This window comes from Papaver somniferum, chromosome 6, assembly GCF_003573695.1.
Source record: "Papaver somniferum cultivar HN1 chromosome 6, ASM357369v1, whole genome shotgun sequence".
Taxonomy (NCBI): domain Eukaryota; kingdom Viridiplantae; phylum Streptophyta; class Magnoliopsida; order Ranunculales; family Papaveraceae; genus Papaver; species Papaver somniferum.
The window spans coordinates 175,651,879-175,670,493 of record NC_039363.1 but is presented as its reverse complement, the minus strand read 5'-3'; the positions used below and the strand labels follow the sequence as shown (position 1 = coordinate 175,670,493).

Genomic DNA, 18,615 nt, shown 5'->3' with positions numbered 1-18,615 from the left:
GCTTTTTGTTTTAACCATGACATTTTATATTCATTATGTTGAGTTATTTATGAGTCCAATTTTGTGCACACTCCTTTAAAGAGTGTGCACTTAAAAATTCAATTCCTTTGGCTGTTTAAACCAAATGGTTATCTAATAGCAAGATCTCTTTTAATTATTTATTTTAATAAAATTGAAATCTATAAACGGCAAGGGGGAAACAAATCCGGTGGAAATTTTCCTTTTTTGTTTCTTTACGGTTCGTTTGTTGATTATAGTGAAGAAACATGTAATGACCAATCCTCCCACATTATGTTTTTGAGATAGAATAAGATAAATTTATAGATTTTCATTTTCACTTGTATATTTTCTGGTGAGATTTAAATTATTCAACTGATAACAACTATAAAAAAAAAAAAAAATCTGATAACAGTGTGCATTGTTCTTGATGTGTCTGGATCATTAACCGGAAGAAATTTTACAAAAGTGCTAGTATATATTTGTTTGATTTAAACTAAAGTGTGATTGTTGTTGTTGTTGCTATTTCATATTGACCTAAAGAGTTTACGAATCTACGAGTATCTACAACAGTGGGTCGAAAAAATCCTACTATGTGGAGGTCATTGTCAGACCTCCTTTATCAGGGTTTTCATACTTTGATCCAAATAAGACCTTCGTCTTAAAACTTATTTCTGGTAGTTAAGGTTATAGTCTACAATTTAGACTTAGATAAAATAATATTATTTATTTTTAGTATAGTTTTAGATTTTGGTTGGCACCTAGCAACAAGCTAGGATCAAATAAATTTTTATATTAAATATGGATATATTTAAATAAATTAATGGCATGGAGGTGCATCCGAAGGTGTAGTTAAGACTTTCTTTAACACCTCCATATTTAGTATTTTATCCCTCCTAGTTTTTTGGACCTAATTATTGGAGATGGATTTTTGTTAAATGGAGGTCTATAATCCTACGTGTCAATGAAAAATAAGATTTTCACTCTCTATTGGAGATGCTCTAAGTGATCGAATTCTATTCATTTGTTGGTGTCGTGATCATATCGAATTAAGAGTACCAACCCGATGGATTGAAGAGTAACCTTTTTTAATCATAGTGGTTTCAACTTTGAGGGAGAAAGCGAGCAAGAAAAATAACAATATCGATGATTATCTTGGTGAAATGAATCAACCCACCGATTAATTAATTATAGTTGATAAAGCCAAAATTATCACCGAAGAGGTCATTCATCAAGAATCAAAGAAACTTTTGTATTTACATATCGCCTAACGATATATTTTGGCGATAAATATGCTCGCCGTTTTCGGATCACAATATACTAAAAAAACAAAAACTAATGAAATAAATTAAGATATTAATATTAGATAACTGCCTATTTTAAACTGGCAATAGAATTGATTTGTTAAATTTTAAAGGAATGTATATAAAATTGGACTCTTTATTTCTATACTAACACTTATAATATCTACTTGTAACAATATAAATAAATGTGGCATCCACGCACAACACGACATAGAACGATTTTATGTAGCACGGTACAACACGCCCTCAAATAGGGGACGACACCAGCACGCCTCAATCTGTGGCACGGCGCAACACGGTACATAACACGGTGGTTAGCCTTTTAATGGGCTGGGCTGGGTTGTTCCGGCCCATTTTACACTATTCTGATTGTTGCTAATTGGTCTTGTTTGAAGGACATGTTTAATCGGAATTGTGTTTAAATTTACGCTATTTCTATGAGAGAAAACATTGTATTGATCTCATAAAGCTCTAACCATTGATCAGAATTAGTGCTTGACATCCTCTTAATCACTCTCTAAATTAGATTTACGTTTAATGTTGGGTGATATTGTGAGGTGGAGCTATTGAGGAGATTTATTTCACATTTCATACTGTATGTAATAACCTTAGGAGGAAAAATAAGTTGAAAAGTCACACGTTCACTTCTATGAAAACGTCTACACTGGGTAAACTAGCTAGCCGTGGTACTATTTTCGCATGTTAATTGCTGTTTTAGCATAAAGTGAAAAGAACATCGCATTAACGTACGCCATTGTTTCCACATGAAGTACGGAACAAGTGCAACACATGACGAAGTGGGACATCTAGATACAAACTAAGTTTACTGGGCAGGAATATAACACAATTGATCTTTCGGAAAATGGGTTATTTGTCCAAATATTTTTAAAACACGGTTACAATGGACGAGTAAAAAAAATAGCAATGATGAAATTGGATTCATTCTGAACTAAACTTAAAAAATAGCAAGGATGAAACTGTTTACATCCTGGCTATTTTTACATTTTTATCCATTTAAACAGTATCAAAATCTCGATATCTTTTTCACCCAGAAATTATTGATTTTGGTCTTTTCTTTTAGGTCATTCCACTGTAATTAAACCTGTGAATGATAACATGACCACGTGCAACGATACCATGGGGAAATTACCCAATAAAAAAGAAGAAAGTAAAGTGATACATATATAATCAATTAATTAACGGTTTACTCATGGCATACCACTGCTTTGGTCAATTCGTAGGAGTCTATGCCTCTCGGAATTGGATAACTATGTGAAGTTTTAATCATTGATTTAGTTTGGGAACTCAAGTACTCTCATATTGATAGGGATGTGTTAATGTTGCAGATGTTCTGGCAAAAATGGTTCAGAAAGGTGGGATCAACCACCATTTATTCTATTTTTGGTTTATTTGTTTTCAACCGTTTTTATGTTTGAGGTTAGGCTTAACCTTTATAGCCCGTTCAGTACGAGAAGCAAAAGTTAGAAACAATTTTTTTTTCTTGGTCCCAAAAATCATTTCGAAATTGCGTACTCGAATAAAATGTTTTTGTTTCGAAAGACAAGTAACATCTAAACATGCTATTAGTTTTTATTTTCTTTCCATGTGAGCTTTGGCATGAAATGAAAGGTGTATGATCCCAATGTACAGCTACCAAAGCCGCGGTATACTTAATTTGTACATATCGAATACTGGTTACTGCTTAAACGTTAATTAACCTCTGATTTCGTGTGATACATTAAGCCTAAAGCTAATTAATCACCGAGCAGCAAGGTATTATAAGATCACAAGATCATTTTCTATTAGCAACTATACGAATGTAGTAGTTAAAGCAATACTAGGGAACTAGGGGGGAATCAATATAAGTAGCATAGCACGATGGATTATTTCATTGATGTGCATGCATATGAATATAAAACTATCAACTGACACATTTCTTTAATCCACTATTCTCTTGATAGTACAACTAAATTTTATTAAAGTACTCACTTCATCAGACATCAATTAGTTTAATTCTGATCTCCCTAATCAACCGTTTCGGTGGTGGTCTTAATACTTTTATCCCAAGCGAATTTCAACTTTAATTATGATGAACGAACGAAGTAGGTACCAACTCATCATTTTTTTTTTGCTCGGCAAAGATAAAATTCATTGAAAAAAGCTTCCAGGAAGTAAGCGAAGAATAAAGATCACAAACACAGAGAAGACAAAGAAAAATTCAAGCCGAACTTTTTCAAAAAAAAAGAAAAAAAGCAACCCAAAAACTTACAACCCATTAAGCTACAAAGAATTGAGACCAATTCACTGTAACATTTTCTATAGAGATCCTTTTGAGAGGTTCGGAATTTCTACACAAATTATAAACTTGAATCTTCACTTGATGGATCACCCGGTCTTCATCCGTTGACGCATAGTTGAAGATAACATCATTTCTGCTGTTCCAAATGGTCCAAGTGATCGCCGCCGGTAGAACTTGCCAAAGTACTTCACCAATTGGGGACAAATTCTTGATTCTCCAGACCTTAATTATAATATCAATGCAATTCGGCATTACCCAATCAATCCTTGCAAAAGACATAAAGCATTGCCATAGTTTTGTTGAAAAAAGGCAATGGAACAGTAAATGAGTAACAGATTCGCCATCTTTGCGACACAAAATACAACCATTGACCATCAATTTTCCTTTTCTGTAAAGCACATCTTGAGTAGCTATTTGTTTGTGGTATACCTGCCATAAAAAGAAACCAACTTTATGTGGCCAAGACCTCGACCAAATACTTAGGTTCTTCGTCTCCAAATCCCGCTCCTTTGCAAACCAAGAATAAGCAGATTTTACCGTAAAGATCCCTTTTTTATCAATCGACCAAGAAAGAGTGTCCTCTTCAGACCCCACACAAATATCCTGGATACTAGAAATGAGGTCAGTTACTTCTTCAATATGAGCATCGGAGAGTCTTCTACTTAAACCAAAATTCCAAGCCCCCCCCCCCCCCCATTATCTATGGGCTCCACAGATTGCTTGATAGTCCAATTCTTAGTAGTGGCGATTCGATATATATGAGGATACTTCAGGTTGAAGGGTTGATTTCCAACCCAAGTATCCTCCCAAAATCTAATAGTATTTCCATCCCCTACATTCAGATTCGAGCAAAGTTTAAAGCAATTTAACATACAGTAAATACATTTCCAAACTCCGCATTTGTTGGGAGGTCTCGGCTTTTTTGTCTCTCTCAAACTGGATAGTATCATATTTGGAGGCCATGGCTTTTCTCCATAAGACTGTCTTTTCTTTATTAAAACGGCACCACCACTTTGAAATCAAGACCCTATTCATATTCTTCAAGGATTTGATATCTAAGCCTCTTCCGAAGGGTCCCATAGGAAATCTCTGATTATTTGGTACCAACTCATCATCATCTAACTGGTGGTTTTGATTGATTTGGCAGCATCGACCTCAGCTTTTGTTTTCTTTCAGATCTCTCTCTCTGTCTCGTCCTCAAAGTCGTATGCATTACATTTTCCTCTTCTTCTTTTTTTGTTTATCAGCGACGATTAACAATATTTTAAAGCGCCTTAATTATCAAGAACCCGAGACACAAATTAAGAACAAAGGCAAATAATTTTTTTAATTTCCTTTTCCATTTTACTATATAAGAAACCCGCATTCATCTATCCAATTGCTCACCACCTACTACTACAACCAGTTCTGTAACTTCGATTTTTTTCTGTTATCATCACCCTTTTGTGTTCTAGCTGTTCATCGTCGTCTCATTTTTTGGATCTTCATCTTTTTCTCTACGCGCACTTCAGTTCGTTTCTTCATTTGGAGCATTATTCTCAGCTTCTTCATGTATGTATGCGTATTTGGAGAATTAAATCTTGAATTTTAATTGTTGAAACTGGATTCCTGTATCTTTAGTATTCCTTAAAACTACTTTTAAAAAAGCTTTACAAGCATGTAATCGATTTTCTCTCGGATATTTATCAAAAAAAAATTAAATTAGTCTTGTTCTCTAAATTCGTCTTATCATTATAGGATTTATCAAATAGTTATTGATTGTTAAACTGGCAAGGATTCAATCTATTACTTAGAAATACATCTATAAAAACCTTCCAATCATGTAAATTGGTTCCATCTTTCATTGTTTACTTTCTTTTACTAGAGATATTTCCCCAAAAAAAACAAAACAAAAGAAAATTTAGTCTGCTTGTGTTTAGTTTCCTACGTATCCCGTCTATCAGTCCCTCTTAGATTGTTAAAAACCAAAAAAAAAATTCCGGAAGTTGATGCGAACGGGATTGAGAACGTTTGGCAAACGCCCCCGGAACACCAACGCCGTTGATGTCATCGATGAGAATCGACTCATTTTCCTACGAAAGGGAGAGGAAGTCCATGCCACGAGGCAAGTGTTTCCCAGTTGAATCATGGACACCCGGCCATATGTGTGTCACCGAATTCCGACCACCGGACGTCTCTCTTGGCAGGAAGGTACATATATGAATACAGTAGTACTATCCCTAGTTAGTAAGTTCGCGAATGATTCGCGAATCATTCGCGAATTTTTCCGTATCACGAATTTTACCGTCTTATTCGCGTACGTTTGCAACTCCGAACCCAAGTCGCGTATTATGTGGCATTTCCGGATTATTTGCGAATCGTTCACGAATTTTACGTATCCCGAATGATACGTCCGCTTAATTCGCTATAAATTCTTTAGCTTTTACTTTTCAAAGACCCCATTTTTTGGGCTTTACTGCCTTCCGAGCATACACGACCGAATATTAGACGTGTTGTAATTTTTATGAAAGAAAAACGACTGAAGAGATTTGAAGGTGAAGGTGAGAGAGATCTCAAACTCACTAACCAAGCATCTAAACCACCATACGACGTCCTCTTGGATAACTAATGTTGTATATATTATTAATATCATCATATTAAGTTTATTTTTTCTTTAAATAACTCACACATATGCATAAAAATTGGTCTGTGACCTTATAAATACAAATTATTTGTTATATATAGATACCAAATTTTCAGAGCCGAACTCACATTTATAAATCGAATTATACACGTACGTATGTCGTTCCGAATTACTAGCGAATCACGTCCCGTTGACCGGATTTTGGACCGAATCTGGATTTTACAAAACCGTATAATACTCGTACGTTTGCCGTTCCGTACGTTTGCCGAATCCTGAATTGCTAACTAGGGTACTATCTTCTTCTTCTTTTATTCTCTTTTTCTTTTTCCAATTATAAAGTAAAAAGAAAAAGTACGTAGTTGTTTATGCATGATCTCATGCATCGGTTGAAGTGTACAGATCTTCAATTGTGGGATCAATCATGCACATGGCTGCTAGATATTCGAAGAATTTGGAGTTTGACTTAAGTTTTCCTAGCCAGCATTGCTATCAATAGTGTCATAATCATACAACCCTGAATCAATAACTTGTCTAAAATTCAGAATAAGATTACTCACCGCCCAGCATTAATTAAGTTAATATATATTGACTTTCTATGGAGATGATATAAATTATTTACATTTTTCTACTATAAAATTTCCAAGAGAAAACAAGTGAGTAGTTAACTATCTAACTACTCATAATGAAGACCAATTTTGTTTCACTTTTGAGTTTATTTGTCATTAGTAAATGCATCTAAGATGGTTTCATGCTACAGCTAAGAGCAGAGTTCGTAGGGACCTTCATATTGATGTTTGCGGCCTCGGCCGGACCTATTTTGAACCAGAAGTACGACGGTGTTGAGACACCATAGGGAATGCAGCTTGTGCTGGACTTGCTGTTATGGTACTGATATTATCCACGGGTCACATATCAGGGGCACATTTCAATCCTTCCCTCACCATCGCTTTTGCAGCATTCCGACATTTTCCATGGACTCAAGTTCCTGCTTACATATTAGCTCAGGTCTCTGCGTCAATATGTGCCTCTTTCGCCCTCAAGGGTGTTTTTAACCCCTACATGTCTGGTGGTGTTACTATTCCTTCAAACACTCTTGCTCAAGCCTTTGCTCTTGAGTTTATTATCACCTTCATTCTCATGTTTGTTGTCACGGCTGTTGCAACGGATACTCGTGCGGTACGTAGAAATATATTAATTTGGAATTAGAAAAAAAAGAAGAAAAAGAAATTGTTGGAGTTAGAATTAATAGACCAATGTATTGCACCCTTATTGCTGATTCAGGTTGGAGAACTGGCAGGAATAGCAGTCGGAGCAACTGTCATGCAGAATATTCTAATCTCCGGGTAAATCGTTTTCTTTTCTTCCAAAGATGATGCACTCTTTCATTCTGATGCTCTAGATAAATTACACGGTTTTTCGATTTCAAGGTTGTCTGAATATTCAAGTGCGGTGATTGACATTGCCAATGGTATGGGTTGGCAGGCCAGCTAGTGGTGGATCAATGAATCCAGTGAGGACACTGGGTCCAGCGGTGGCATCAGGCAACTACAACATTGGGTGCACTAGCAGGGTCAGGCATCTACACTCTCGTCAAGCTCCATGATGCAGAGGGTGACCCACCTCGCCCAGTTAGAAGCTTCCGTCGCTAGTCTCGAGTCACTTTCAATCTGGCCTCCAAATAAGTGCACGTTTTCATGTGTGGATTTCTTTTTGCTTTACAGTCTCACACATTATAGCATCTGCTATACTGGCACGAGCTAAGTGTGTGCATTAATATTCCCCTACCTATATCGACATAGACATGTGTGATAGAGGTAAAAAGTTGGAAGAAAAAAAATAAATAAAACAAAATTCTAAGTCCATTTGCCTTATTTCAGTACTACTCTCCACTACAGCAAGCAACAGGAGTAGGAGTATAGTCATAGGCAGCGGGGCGAGAAAAAAAAACTATATACTACATTATGTTATAAGTAAAATACAAGTGATATCATGCGTGGATTGTTGAGTGTTGTGTGATTTCCCAAGATAAAACCGTTATTGTGTGTACTGTAAGGATTATATGTAAGACTGTTATGTATTTGTGTTGTAACCAGCCACTGATGTGTGTGGTCTTGAGTTTCAACGGTGTATGTTTACTAGTTTAATTATATATAAAAGTTTTATGTTTGTGTATTAAGATTTTTATTGTTAAAGGAGTCTTTTGACATGATCGAAAACTCCTTTGCGGCAACCTTCCATATGATGTCACTGTTGTTTTTTATTATAAATTCATGACTCAACCTGAAATGGGATGTATGAGTTGAGATGAGTCTAGGGTTCTTGTTGGTTTGAATGTCATTAAGACGATTCTTAACAAATTTAGTGTCAGAAAGAAAAGTAGACCAAATTTTGCGTTCTGCACCTGCAAACTAAGATGGAATTCCCTGGTAATTTCATTAACATACCCACCTGAGTTTCTTTTGGGAGACTTAACTTCGCCGTAGCTTCATTTTCTAATCCACAACATTAATCAAACTACTAAATTCGAATTAACAACAATATAGCTTAAAAATAAGGAAAATTTGTTGATTGGTCCAAAGCCCATATAGTTATTTATAGTAAGGTCCAACCAGAATTTTTTTTATCCGGAGGTCCAAAATTAATTAAAAAAATAGAAATGACCATAATACCCCCTACTACCAAACGTGTGTGTCTACACTGCTTACAAATTTGAGTACATATCTGGCACACTGCTCACAAATTCGAGTGCATATATGCTAACAAATTTGAGTACATATATGCCGCACTGCTTACAAATCTGAGTACATATCTGTCGCACTTCTTACAAATTCGAGTATATATCCGCTGCTTACAATTCGAGTACATATCTGCTGCACCGCTTCTAGGTAAAGTACATATCTGTTAGAATCAATTATAAATAAATTAGCACATATTTCAGTATTGCGCATATGTACTCATGGATCAAACAAAAAAAAGTGACAAAACTCTGAATAAAACATAATCGAAACAAGAGTGGGAATTCCCCAATTCCTAAGATTAGTTTCTCGATGTATGTTAACTAATCGAGAATAACATTAAGTAATAGATCAGTTCAGATGCTAGAATATTACAATGTCACAGAGAATTATAGAAATTTATAGCACCTCGACAACAGCCAAATGTTGTCAAATTTGAGACGAACTTGCTGTGCTTCTCAGGAACAATCAAATTCAACTATTGTTCCATTAAGTGATTTTCCATTGAAATTGTTTGCAACTATTGGGAGTAAAAAGGGACAAGCAATTTACGGAACTAGCAAGCAGGAGCTTACCAGTCCAGTACAATAAGTCTCAGTCTTAGCATATCGCCGAGGATATATTGTGAAATCCACAACCAAGATGCACAAGCACGTAACAATTATCTGCAGTGTAATCACATCATTCCTTGTGAGGGAAAGTAGGACTTGAAAAGCACGAAATAATGTAACAAACTAATATATTAACATCAGAACTAGAATGCATACCATGGAAACTCTATATGCTGAAACATTTGCCCTAACGGAATATGCAAGGTCAGATCCTCTTTCTGAATATGAACCTGACATATAGAAAGAAATGTAAAGGTCTCCTCTCACCGAACAAACTCCATCACTCTAAAGTTATGTGAGCAACAAATTCAACTGAAAGAAGAGTTTGAACAACCAAATGATCCATACTTTTACCTTTTGTCTCCAATGCAGAAGAGCAACAACAATATCAAGCAAATCACACATATATTTGTCCATTCTGCTGGAACTTGGCATGAATATAGATTCATAAAAAAATGTATAAATGATAAGGAATTACACTCCAAGCAATAGTTCAAAAGTGCACTCATTGTAGGAAAAAGAAGGGTTGGAAGAACAATAAATAAGAAATTCATAACCAGCGTGTTCAAAAGTACGCCTTACACCACATAGCTTCTTAGTACTCTTAACAAGTATGATTAGTATGATTTTGAGAAAATAAAGAAAGAAAATAACTAGAAAATCAAATTGAGAGTTCAAATAAGCTAAAACCATCAAAATCTAACCAAAAAATCGAATAATTACGATCAAGATTCATAAAAACAGTACGTCATATACGTACTGATGTTTAATACACAAGAAAAAACTGAAACCAACAATATAGAAGCATAGTAAACACAGAAAAATCAGTACGTCATATACATACGGATGGTTAATACATAAAACTAAACTGAAACCAAACCAAAAGCCAACAAAATGAAACTAAAGTTCTAGATCTACAAACGAAACAAACGTAAAACATGATTTTATAACTAGATCTGGACTATTTTCATCAAAAACCTTCAGTACATCATATATGTACTGATGATTAATACACAAAAGCAAACTAAAAACAAACCAAAGACCAACAAAACCGAGTTAAAACATCAGATCTAATAATGAAATGAACATAAAACATCACTATCTATCTAGATCTAAAGTATTTTTACCAAAATTGAAGTAAAAAATTAACGAATCAAGCATGAAGATCATAAACACAAAAAAACTGAATTTAATTCCTCTTTTCGGAACCTTAAAATCTGAATTTTGAATTCTTTTTCCCATCAAATCAAGAGATTTGGATCTCAGATTAAGATAGATCAATAAAAAAACTTAAAATAAAGATCAGTATAGGTAAATCAACTTACGAAATACCTCAGAATGAAAACAAATATTTCAGTATTACATATACGTACTCATGGATCGAACCCAAAAATCAATTAAAAAACGCTGATAGAATCCAAAAACAATGACAAAACTTTGAATATAACCGAATCAACATCAGATCTAATACCTAAACATTAGATTTTGCTATAAACATAAAATTTTCTCTAATCCGAGAAGAAAAAAAACCTAAATTAAAATTAGCTTTTGAAGAAGAAAGGAAAATGAAAACCTAAACTATACCAACAGTAAGGAAGTGAACCTACCGATTAATCTTATTTTGAATTCACGAATTGATCAACTCCTCAGAAGATCTTCATAGCCGGAGCTTTTCACCGAACCACAAATGAGAAAATGAAGAAGAAGAAGAAGAATAGATCGAGAAATGAAGAAGAAATGGATTTGGTTACTGCTTTATATACTTAAGGGTATTTTCGGTATTTAAAAATACGTCCTCATATGTTCCACACGTGTACAGGACCTGGGCTTAAAAAATTTGGTTCATTTTCATGTTTTCTTTTAATTATGGACCTCTGATTAGTGGGCTTTAATGGGTGGACCTGCCACTAACTAAGAACACTATAATGGTACCTATTGGTAATTCCTACTAAAAATAATATATGGTTACATGAATAAGCCTAGGTAAAAAGAAATGCAAAATAAAATCAAAACAATCAAATCAAAAAATCAAAAAATCAAAATGCAAAATCATAAGAAAAGAGAAATGTCAAGTACTGGAATTATTAAGTGCAGCTAGTCTCTCTATTCGTTCCGTTCTCTTGCAGCATCTTCTAAAGATCAGAGAAGCTTGCGAAGTGGAAATTTTGCCATATCTAGTCCAAGAGTCGGGCATTCTGTAGTCTTTCATCCTTCGAGTCAGAAGCTTCTCCCTGCATTCATCAAATTCACTTCTACTAGTACCCAAAGTACCTAAGAAAAAATCAGACTGTTACAGGAACCAAGAATCCCAACTCTTTTAACTTAATTAACTTAAACGGGTAATCCATTTGGATAGCTTCCACCCATGCATACATCATGTAATCCTGATGACCACGATGCTGAGGAAGATATCGATGCATAATCTGTGGTGAAAATATTGGGTTTACTACTTTGTGAGTTCAAATTCCGACCATGAAACCAGGGTTATTTTTCTGAGCGCTAAGAGTAAGGTGATACCTAATAAACTTACGGGTTATAACTACGAATAAGATTACGCTGGGGTTTGCATGCGTACCCACGTACAAATTAAAATTGAACTCACTGGTAACTTTCAAAAGATATTTACCTGAATCTCTTCTGGGAGGCTCAACACTTTCGACATACCCACATCTGTTTCTGCTTTTTCTTCTCTTTTAAGAAAAGGTATATTCCTCATTACCAAAAACTTATACAGAGGAATGAAGCAATGAGCCGATGGTTACAGAAACAATGTGTTGGGTACCTGAGTGGAAGACTATTTAAAAAAGATCTTATCATCCTGATTTAGGACCTCATGTTCTGAATTTGGTAATTTATAATAGGACACGTTGGAGTCCGCAGTCCACCTGATAACCTACTCATCAAGCAGTAAGACTTACTATTACCAAAATTGCCTGTTTTTTACTTCCATTGGCCCATAGTGCAACTTTGGGTGAATCTAGTTTAAGATTTGTTGAAAAGGAAAGGCAAATTTACCATCTGTAGTTAGAGGTTCAGATTTGCAAGACTTGGCATATCAAGGCTGACTTGACTGACATATCAGATTTGCAACAGGAAATGCTAGCCTGTTTGGTTGATTTCCTCAACTGCATCTAAGCTTCCCTGGACAGATGCTTAATGCTTCTGCTGGCTCATACTGTAATACTCTCTTGTACACATCGTCAGTATAATCTTTCCTGCAACATAAGAGAGGATAGGGAGAGACACACCAGGTAGCATGTAGTTCTCAAAAAAAAAAAGGAAGATGGAGAGGTAGAGGTAGATTAAGCCCTACAGCTACTAGTATTGGGATGTTTAATTACTGGTAGATTATTATTTTTTTAAATGAAGGTAAGGACATCCTAGACCCGAGCCTTTGCACAGGAGGAAATATCTAATAGGAAAAACTTAAGGGCCTGGCATGTGATACATCAATGAGAACTAAAAACAGACGGTATAAGAAAAACAACAGTACGTAAGATAACCAAGTCATTGCCAAAATATCTTAGTCTAGATTTAGTTAGCAGTAACTAATAATTAATGGTATCATAAGAAACAGCTAGTCATGAAGTAGAAACAACCACAATTTTTTTGGCGGAGAAAACAACTTCATTTAAGAAACCAGAAATTGCAAAATGTGGTAGTTAATACCTTGCAAGTAAACTATCCAAGAGAGAGATGCCACGAACCTGAATTGACCAAAAGAGGCTAAACAATCAGCCTACAAGTTACTCTTACAAAGTACTACACAGAAGAGAGTTTCTAAACTCTACACAATAGCTGGTGACTTAATCTGACTATTAACAAAATTCAAAGCACTTTTGCAGTCAATGACAAAAAGCACATCCTTCAAATATCAGAGACACTCATTTTCCTACAACACTTAAATTCAGATTTTTTTTCTAGCTACCAAATGACAATATCAGTTTCTTCATGATTGGAAGTAAAAGGTTACCTCACCCAGTTGGCTGGTTTATAACATCCCTTCAAACACAAAGCCTGGTACGCTGATCTCTTTGAATTCATCAACAACTTCATTCTCCACCTTCACTTTCGGGGGCTGTGAAAGTCCTGGGTTTTTCTCTGCTTCCCTCTTAAGTTTCTCAATCCGCCCATTGTTGAAATCTCTTTTTACATCATTGAGACGGACTCTAAGCCATTTAACACTAAACTGAAGCTCCTCGGCCAATTTTATTTTATTTTCCCATGCACCAATCATTTCAGCAGATACCTCAATAAGACGGCAACGATACATATCACTAACAGAATTCATAATATCCGCAACCGTAGTGACTAAGCTATTGTATGACGAGGCAGGCACAACTTTCGTCGAAGCTATATGGCCATATTTCAGCCAAATCTTTCTGTATCAAGATGCTTGCCTTTTCAAAACACTGAAGTTTCCCACAATTTCAAAATTGTCATCATAGAATACAACTGCACCGTCTCCTTCAAAAGGTTTTCCAGCAGTACTTAAAGGCACCTACAAAGATCGAAAACCCCAATACTGCTTCATTATTTAAATTAGAAGATAATTAAGGAAATCTTAGAGTTATTTTAAAAGGAGATAGCTAAACAAAACATTACCTCCACATTAAAAGCATTAGACATAACAAAAGTAATCTCAGCTTGAATTATACAAGTGTCCTCTATAATAAATCCTTTAGCAGGGTCATGAAGATCAGAAAGGAGCACGACTGATGAAAACCCACTGCCTGTGTTACGAGTATATTGCCCACCTGCAGACACAATAAGTTTTGAAGTACAAAATAATTATTGTAGACATGGGGAAAGTTTCTCTAAATAATAATCTAGTTTTTAGTGCAGATAATAATAGTATGTTATCTTTGCTGAGTTTCTCTATAAGTACTGATAAGGGAGAAAATCTGAAACAAAAAAGAAAGTGTAAAACAAAGAAAATATATATGTACTTTGTCTCACTGTTTTCTGGTGATCTTTCTGATTAAAAACGGATAAGCTGAACTTTTTATTATAAGATTTATCATCCAGACCCTTAAACATAAGGTACATCGAAAAGTGTTTTCCGATTGTGCGACCCTTGGGATGAATCCCTATCGACCTAATGAGAAAGAGTAGATACCAGAAGCATTGAAAGCAACAAATACCACCAAATCTACATTCTCGCATACATAACCAATTAAGTGATGGATGGGAAAGTAGTGCACATACCATGTACAACCACCTGCTAAAAAATAATCAGAATAATGAAATTCTTTGTCATTCAAGCTAGAAAAGTTCTCAATTATCCAAACGAATTTGGATGATGGTGAATCCATGGAGAGGGAATTACGCAGCGATCTTAAACCTTAAAGAAGCAACAACTACAACAAAATCATGGGTTAGTAGGAACTACAGGGCTACAAACCTTAGATGACAGTTACCACTTTATTGGAGAGGTATGTCCAGCAGTAGTAATGTAGTAATGAAGAAATTTTTCCAACCATATTTCTAGAAAACCAGTTTGTGGTACGTACTTAGAAATTTGGAACTTTAGTAAGAAATTAGAATGTTGAAACTCAAATCGCCAATAAAGTGCAAAAAACTACCAGTTCATCTGCTGGTTATAAAAAATATGTTAGTAAAAACAAACTTACAATGAGGTAACCTGGAAAAGGTAAACATCCAACAAGCAATTTAGTTTGACGATTAAAATCCTGTCTGCGTATACTAACACACGTGCACGACACTATGCCGTGCAATACATCGAGTTTCTGAATGATCCTGTTTATAAAACCTAGTGCAGTGGATACATTAACTCTAGCTACTTAACTAGTTCTTGGGAAGTCAGCTATCGTGTATGGTTTCATGTCGGAAATTGCCTAATCTACAATTTCGAAAGTTGGGTAGCGGCGGGTATCCTAATATCAGGTTTCTTAGTTCTATTGTCTAAATCAGCAAGACTCACACCTTATGGCTGTTAGTCAGTCGATCAGTACCACAAATTCTCCTCACTGTTTTCCGTCAGAGGCAATACTAAAGTGTTTAGTATTGAAATGATAAGAACTCTCTAGGAATTTTAACTATTGGACGAATACTTTTAGTTGGAAGACTAGTAACTAAGACAGCCAAGTGCGAAGAGCTTTCTTTACTGATGTGAAATCAGAAGACGTAAACACGTTTAGCTTGTGCACTACATTTCTATAGAGATGATGAATTCGGTTTCGCTCAACAAAAATACATGGAAATCAAGATTCAAGATGCTGTGGAAATAAAAATTGATGAGTGGCTGCTTAGACATACTTACTATTTAGCATACAATTTAAGAAAGATAGAAAATTTATGAAATTAAAACCTAAAAGTTCTTCACTCTACTTGACTAGGATAGCCAACCAATTTTAATTCTAACTCGGTGTTTCTTGGTTCTAATTGAACCCTAAATGAACAAGATATGCTAAATTCAAAGAAATGATGAAACAGAACATCAAATTAGAACTATTAAAACATGAGACAATTTGATACTCAGTGAGAAAATGAAGTACAAAATCAGTTCAAAATACTCACAATTACAGCAAAAGAAAAGAAAAGAAAAATCAAACCTTTGCAGAGCGCAGATCAATTGTTGCCTGAGGAAATATTAATGGTAGAATTGAAGAAAAAATGGGAGATTTTAAGATTATAAGAGGATTTTATGCATTTGCCCTAGATATTTGGGGGAAAACTTCGCCTACCTAGAGCTTGGAGGGAGGCCAAAAGTTGGACTGATTTCAGTTCCGCGGGGTGTTCTAATAGAGTCAGAAGAACAGTAGACCAGCCCGGCCCCTTACATGGGTCGGGAAATTGTTACTCTACTACCTGAGTCGACAGTAATAAATGAAAGAATCCTAACTCATAAATGCAAGCAGTTAGTTTTTTCTTTCAGATTAGTAAAGAATTTGATATTGGGAGTTTCGAATCCGATCACTAGTATAAAAAAAAGATAAAAAATCCAATGACTTTACCACTATATTATAATGACACCGCAAAACATTTAGTTTGAGGGTTCATAATATGATAAAATCGAAAACCTCAGTTCTTAATTGAAAACAATTTATCCCACTTTTATATCAAATAACAATCAACAAATTTTTTAATCCTACTGGTTTTCTTAATAGGTAGAACGCTCCCGATTAATTAGTATTATAAATTAGTTAGATTCACTTTTTTTCTTTTTTTTTATCGGTAAAAAATTTAGTGCTGGCGAGTTTCACTAAATTAAAGGGATTCACTTCATAACAAAGTAGTTGAAATCGCTCCTTGAATGATTCATTCCATTTATTCTTTCTTTTTTTAGTTTTTGGTTCTTTTAAAAACAAATTACAGTATTTTGCTTCATTTGGACTACTTGCATTTATTGCTTGGTGTTGGGTTTTGGTGCTAATTTTTTTTTTGTAGGCATGTGTTCTATGAGTTTCTTATGCATTCTTTGAGACACCAACTTGATGAATGTATTAGTACCCAATTATGGATTTGATGATATTAAAATCATTCAGCTGCGGAACTAGGATATTTGGTTGGGTGGGGCACTATGAAAAAACACTTAAATCAGTTGTCTAGTATGATAAGCCTCCTGGTGTCATTGAGTCGCAACTGTCTTTGGATATTGCTCTAACAGACCGTTAAACAATAACTTATTCTTTGCATCAGGAAAAAAATTAGAATGATTTTTTGGGGACTACTCAAAAAAGGTGGGGGACTACTCTCAAGTTTTTGGGATGGATATTGGTAGTAATTTTCGGTCACCCCTTATCTGAATTTTTTTTAAATACCTACTTTACCCTTGATGATAAACTTAGTTAGTGTGATGATTGATTAGTGTTAGTGTAATGATTAATAACTGATTAGTGATTAGTGATTAGTGAGTTATATTAGTGAGATTGTTTTGTTATAACATTATTATTGAGAGATAAGAAAAAGAAGAAGGAAATATGAATAAGAAGATGTGTGAACCCAAAAAATCTTTTTTTGAGTTTAGTAATTATGATTTGAGTGATTCATGTGATGATACCTCATCGTCAGAATCAGAACCCCCTTCACCTCATAGTGTATTTGTCAATACTTCTAATGATCCGGAAATTAGTTATTTGTTAGATGATGAAAGCTTTTTGCCCCAAACTCAAACTAACCAAACATATGATGGATTTTATCAGCCACAACCTGAAGATGAAGCTATGGGTACTCAGGTATGCCTCATATTTTGTTAATGTAGGTTGAATTGTGCAAAAATTTGGCCAAACTCAAAAATTTTGGAAAAAATTCGGTTAGGTCAACCTAGGTCGGTAACCAAATTTAGCTTGCGAGGTAACCGAACTGTTCTTAATGTGTAGTTCGGTTACTAAATTTAGCACACGCAGGTAACCGAACTACATGTTAATGGTGTTTTTTTAGAGTTCGGTTATGTAATCCCCAGAACATGTAACCGAGCTATTTTTATACAGTTTACAGTGCATAGTTCGGTTTAGTCGATATCAATCTCTTTGTTACCGAACTTTATGTTCGGTAATGTCGCAGAATATATGTATATTCGTTTCTAACCGAACCCTTGAGTTCGGTTTAGTCGAGTTTTTCAGTTTCATGGCTGAACTTTCACATAGAAAATCTAAATACAGAATTCGGTAAGGCCCAATATAATTCTGGAAACTACATAACCGAACTATTAGTTCGGTAGGGTCGGTAAAAAAGTTAGATTACCAAACTTTAAGGGTTAAATGTTTATGGTATTGAAGTTGTTTTATTACTTGTAGGTTCCATGTGATCCACTTGAACCAATGGAAAACCAACCTTCCCCGATTGGTATTTTGTACGATGACACATCACATCACTACATGAATGACTTGGTATTCACAACTCCGGAAGATGCAAAGAGTTGGGTTAGACAACATGCATAAAAAAGACATGTGCGTATTAGTATTGAATGGGAGAGAAAGCAAAACTCGTTTTGAAATGGTTTGTGAGAGAAGCGGTGATCCCGAGAAAAGCCACAAGAGAAATGGTTATGTTTATAAAGGAAAGACAAATAGGAAGAACAAAA

General features: G+C 35.0%; 1 protein-coding gene and 1 pseudogene across 4 annotated transcripts; one reads left to right on the top strand and one right to left on the bottom strand.

Annotated features, from left to right (window-relative positions):
• The first annotated feature begins 4,406 nt into the window (after nt 1-4,406).
• Nucleotides 4,407-8,395, top strand: LOC113290200 (annotated as a pseudogene).
• A 470-nt stretch (nt 8,396-8,865) lies between these two features.
• On the bottom strand, nt 8,866-16,288 carry LOC113290198 (GPI-anchored wall transfer protein 1-like). 4 transcript variants are annotated; one of them, XM_026539779.1, is made up of 7 exons: nt 16,145-16,288; nt 14,175-14,326; nt 13,543-14,070; nt 13,239-13,276; nt 9,726-9,799; nt 9,534-9,623; nt 8,866-9,121 (listed from the first exon to the last, which is right to left on the bottom strand). In XM_026539779.1, the coding sequence occupies exons 3-7, from the start codon at nt 13,623-13,625 to the stop codon at nt 8,957-8,959; spliced, it is 450 nt and encodes a 149-aa protein (XP_026395564.1). In that variant the 5' UTR covers nt 13,626-14,070; nt 14,175-14,326; nt 16,145-16,288; the 3' UTR covers nt 8,866-8,956. The 4 variants fall into 4 exon arrangements, 2 of the variants coding, with proteins under 2 accessions (XP_026395564.1, XP_026395563.1); XR_003331462.1 differs by lacking the exons at nt 8,866-9,121; nt 9,534-9,623; nt 9,726-9,799 and adding an exon at nt 11,275-12,462 and having other exon boundaries at nt 12,585-14,070; XM_026539778.1 differs by lacking the exons at nt 8,866-9,121; nt 9,534-9,623; nt 9,726-9,799 and adding an exon at nt 14,519-14,929 and having other exon boundaries at nt 13,154-14,070.
• Nucleotides 16,289-18,615: the final 2,327 nt, after the last annotated feature.